This window comes from Rhinopithecus bieti, unplaced genomic scaffold (genome assembly GCF_001698545.2).
Source record: "Rhinopithecus bieti isolate Rb0 unplaced genomic scaffold, ASM169854v2 scaffold_28522, whole genome shotgun sequence".
Lineage (NCBI taxonomy): Eukaryota > Metazoa > Chordata > Mammalia > Primates > Cercopithecidae > Rhinopithecus > Rhinopithecus bieti.
In genome coordinates this window covers 5,979-9,390 of record NW_016812384.1, presented here as the reverse complement: position 1 = coordinate 9,390, position 3,412 = coordinate 5,979, and the positions used below count along the sequence as shown (strand labels likewise).

At 31.5% G+C, this 3,412-nt stretch overlaps 1 protein-coding gene across 1 annotated transcript in view; it reads left to right on the top strand.

The window, feature by feature from the left end:
* LOC108544815 (collagen alpha-5(IV) chain-like) overlaps window positions 1-3,412 on the top strand; it is a gene marked incomplete at its 5' end in the record, with an annotated part of 37,180 nt that overhangs the window by 27,987 nt on the left and 5,781 nt on the right. The window contains one exon of the mRNA XM_017896169.1: window positions 3,200-3,367. Coding sequence (XP_017751658.1) covers window positions 3,200-3,367 — 168 coding nt within the window. The remainder of the gene's footprint in view (window positions 1-3,199; window positions 3,368-3,412) is intronic.

The window sequence follows — 3,412 nt, the reverse complement described above, 5'->3', positions numbered from 1 at the left end:
AAAAAAAAAAAAAAAAAAAAAAAAAAAAAAAAAAAAAAAAATGCTCTCAAGTCACAGTACTTTTCATTTTACTATGAGATGGACCACATTTCATATTTATACAAGGCACATATACTCACTTTTTAAGTAAATTTTACTTATATCACCAAAGTAGAATATTATCTTAGTTCATTTAAAAAAATCATGATTTATGTCCATAAATCTCAATAATAAGGTAATCAGAAAGATTATTACTTATATCTTGACAAACCTACTTAGGTTTCATAGCTGAAACTCTAACTATCAATGTTTTTGTAATAAGCTTATTTAATATACTTGTATTTCATTTTGCAGTAGAAAAAATGCAAAATATTATATACTGTTATCTCTCTATTGTAGAATGTTTGCATTATGCTTTTCAGGCTTTCCTTTGGACTCCAGTTTTCTATTATTTAATTAAGCTTTTACTATTTGCCTTTCTCTTTTCCAAACCAGGCTATACAATTTAACATGTTTTTAAGTTAAGGTCCCCTTGAATATCAATTTTGCATTCCATAGCAGAGAAATGAAAGAAAAATTGCCAAAGGACTAGAAACAAAATATTTTTCATCTCATGACCTACTAACCCAGGCAGAAATGGAGGTTGTTGATTCTTGTTATTTTCTTTGGCCATTACCTACACAATTACTGTCTTACTGAATTTTTTTAGAGATCGGTTAAATATACTCTATTTCATGTTCACAGATCATATCATAACCAGAATCAAATGTGTTATAGTGCCTGTCCAGTCTCAGGACAAAGCGTATGGCTAAATCAGCTAAGGAGGAAAAAAAATTTCATCACCACTAATGTGAATCAAAACAACAACAGCAAAACCCAAGGAATTGTTTATGAATTATTCATGTCATTTTCATAGATGAAGGAGAAAATAGTTTTCTAACACTTTAAGAGACTACAAAACCCTTGGGTAGGGGGAGAGCATGTGTATGTGTATGTATGGAAAGTTCTCACGCATAATACGTGTTTTTGAAATTTTCCTTTTTTAATAAACTGGTTCCATTTGGCTGCCAATAAATTTAGAACATCAATATATCCCTATATCACATCTGTAGACATATCCATATAATTCTTGTTATTGTGGGGAAATTTAGCAGAACTTTGGGATTTATATTGACTTCTTCATCCTGGGTCTTACCAGGATGTGTATTCCTGACAGCATTCATGGAAAAATTCATGCTATGGAAGGAAGTATAGTATAATGTCTGCTATTACTACTACTAATAATAACGATGAAGAAAGAAATCCTTGCCTAGTGCATGCAAGCTGTTTTTCCATAATCATATGCTAGTAATTATTGATTTATCTATATCCAACCTGTTGTAGTATAAAATTAAATTAATTTTTAAATTTGAACTAAACTTTAGGAGCTTAAATTCCAAAATGATTATTTAAATCATTAAGTCAGAGATAAACAATTGAAAAGCTGACCTTTACCAAAAGGTAATACTTCTGTGAATGTAAATATTTTATTGGCATTATTGGCAAATACATTTCATTTATAGAATATGCTATATGAACATCTAAGCAAATACCTAAAATAAGTTTTTTCACTCATTTCTAATATATGATAACAGTGAATCAATGTCTAATAACTTCTGTTTGTAGAGTTTTATGTTCTAATCTTTAAATGCTTAGTTGTTTTTCCCCTAACCTAACGAATCTTTTGCAACTTACTTCTGCTTGGGGCTCAACTTGCTGCTGAACTGTAATTCCCTGCCTCTTGAACATCAGGTCTACCAGGTACTGTAGTTCTTCCTCAAAAGCCATATCTTAAAGTAAAGCTTTAAACATGGAAAACAAACATTTGTCCAGATTTAAGTCTTTGGTTTATTTTCCTTATTTTATGGAACTGCTCTCTCGGAGCATGTTTCAAAAGATAAATTATTTATATTGAAAACCCAACTATTAAAAATCTTTGTGAGCTATAATATAACAATAGATAATGATCCATATAAAGCTATAATCATGTTCACTGTTAGGCATCATATCATCTTTCACAAATATGATATCAAATCTCTCATTTTTATAGTCTTTTGCTATAAAATGGCAGCATTGGAACCATCGCTACTTTGCCAACTGAGTGTAATTCTCTAATCTTCAAAGTGGATTTTGTCAGTTTAGGGCCATGCTGAAATATGACATAAAACAGATCTTAAAACCCTAGCATCTTACTCTCTACAAAAATAATCACCAGTGAGTCTTCAACAATAAATTTAGGTCTTATTGTTGAAAGGACACTTGGAATGATCATCTGGCTCAACCCCTAGTTTCCAATTGGTTATGGCATAATCCCCATTTAGCAGATGAGGATCAATGTTAAGTGACTCACGTAAGTCGCACAGCTGGTAGGCTTTGGAGTGTGAACTTAATTCTTTTCCCATAAACACATTCTTTTTTAACCACCTTGCTTTTGGAGGAGAATCAGCCTTACAGAAACTTACTAAGGTTAAATATTTTTTGCTGTGTGATTTTTTTTTCTGTGAAGTCTTGGTTGGAGAAACAAAAGATGACAAAAAATACTAATAGTAATGTATTATTAATGTATTTTTAAAACGATGTGCAAAACAAAGGTAAAATATGATTTAAAAGTTCAATTTAAGTGACTTATTCAGTAATCAATAATTTTCGGAGCTCATAGAAATATGTACTAATAATTTATAATACATTAGAGCAATGCAAATTTAAGTGTGGTCAATAGACCAGTGTCGTCGAATAACTGTTATCAGTCTGCAATAGGATTAATATAAACGTTGAGAACAAGCATTTAGAAATTTTTATAGCAATTTGATAGTGTAATTGTTATCTGTTGAATATAATAACCAAAAAGGTAGGCTTTTATTTTGCATCTTTGGCTTTTTATTTCAGTTTTAGTAATTTTTATTGTATTTTATAAAAATATTAGTCCGTGATTAACTAGGAATTAAGAAAAGATTGGCCTTTCACCAGAAATAATTTGAGAAGCACTGTCTTACAGCAATCTGCTTGAAAATCCTAAAGCTTGATTGTTCAGTTATTTTGTGTGCATGATGTCAAAAGTATCTCTAACTCACTCTTAGGTCTGTTATACACAGTGTTCTATCACTTGTTTACTAGAAATATAACCAGATACATCTTTTAAAACTACTTCAGTACTGATTAATATTGATATTGTATTAACTAGGTTTACATGGAATACCAGGAGAGAAGGGGGATCCAGGACCTCCTGGACTTGATGTTCCGGGACCCCCAGGTGAAAGAGGCAGTCCAGGGATCCCTGGAGCACCTGGTTCTATAGGACCTCCAGGATCACCAGGGCTTCCAGGAAAAGCAGGTGCCTCTGGATTTCCAGGTAATTTGTTTAAAGTTTTCTCTGATTTGGATTAAGGAAATTAAA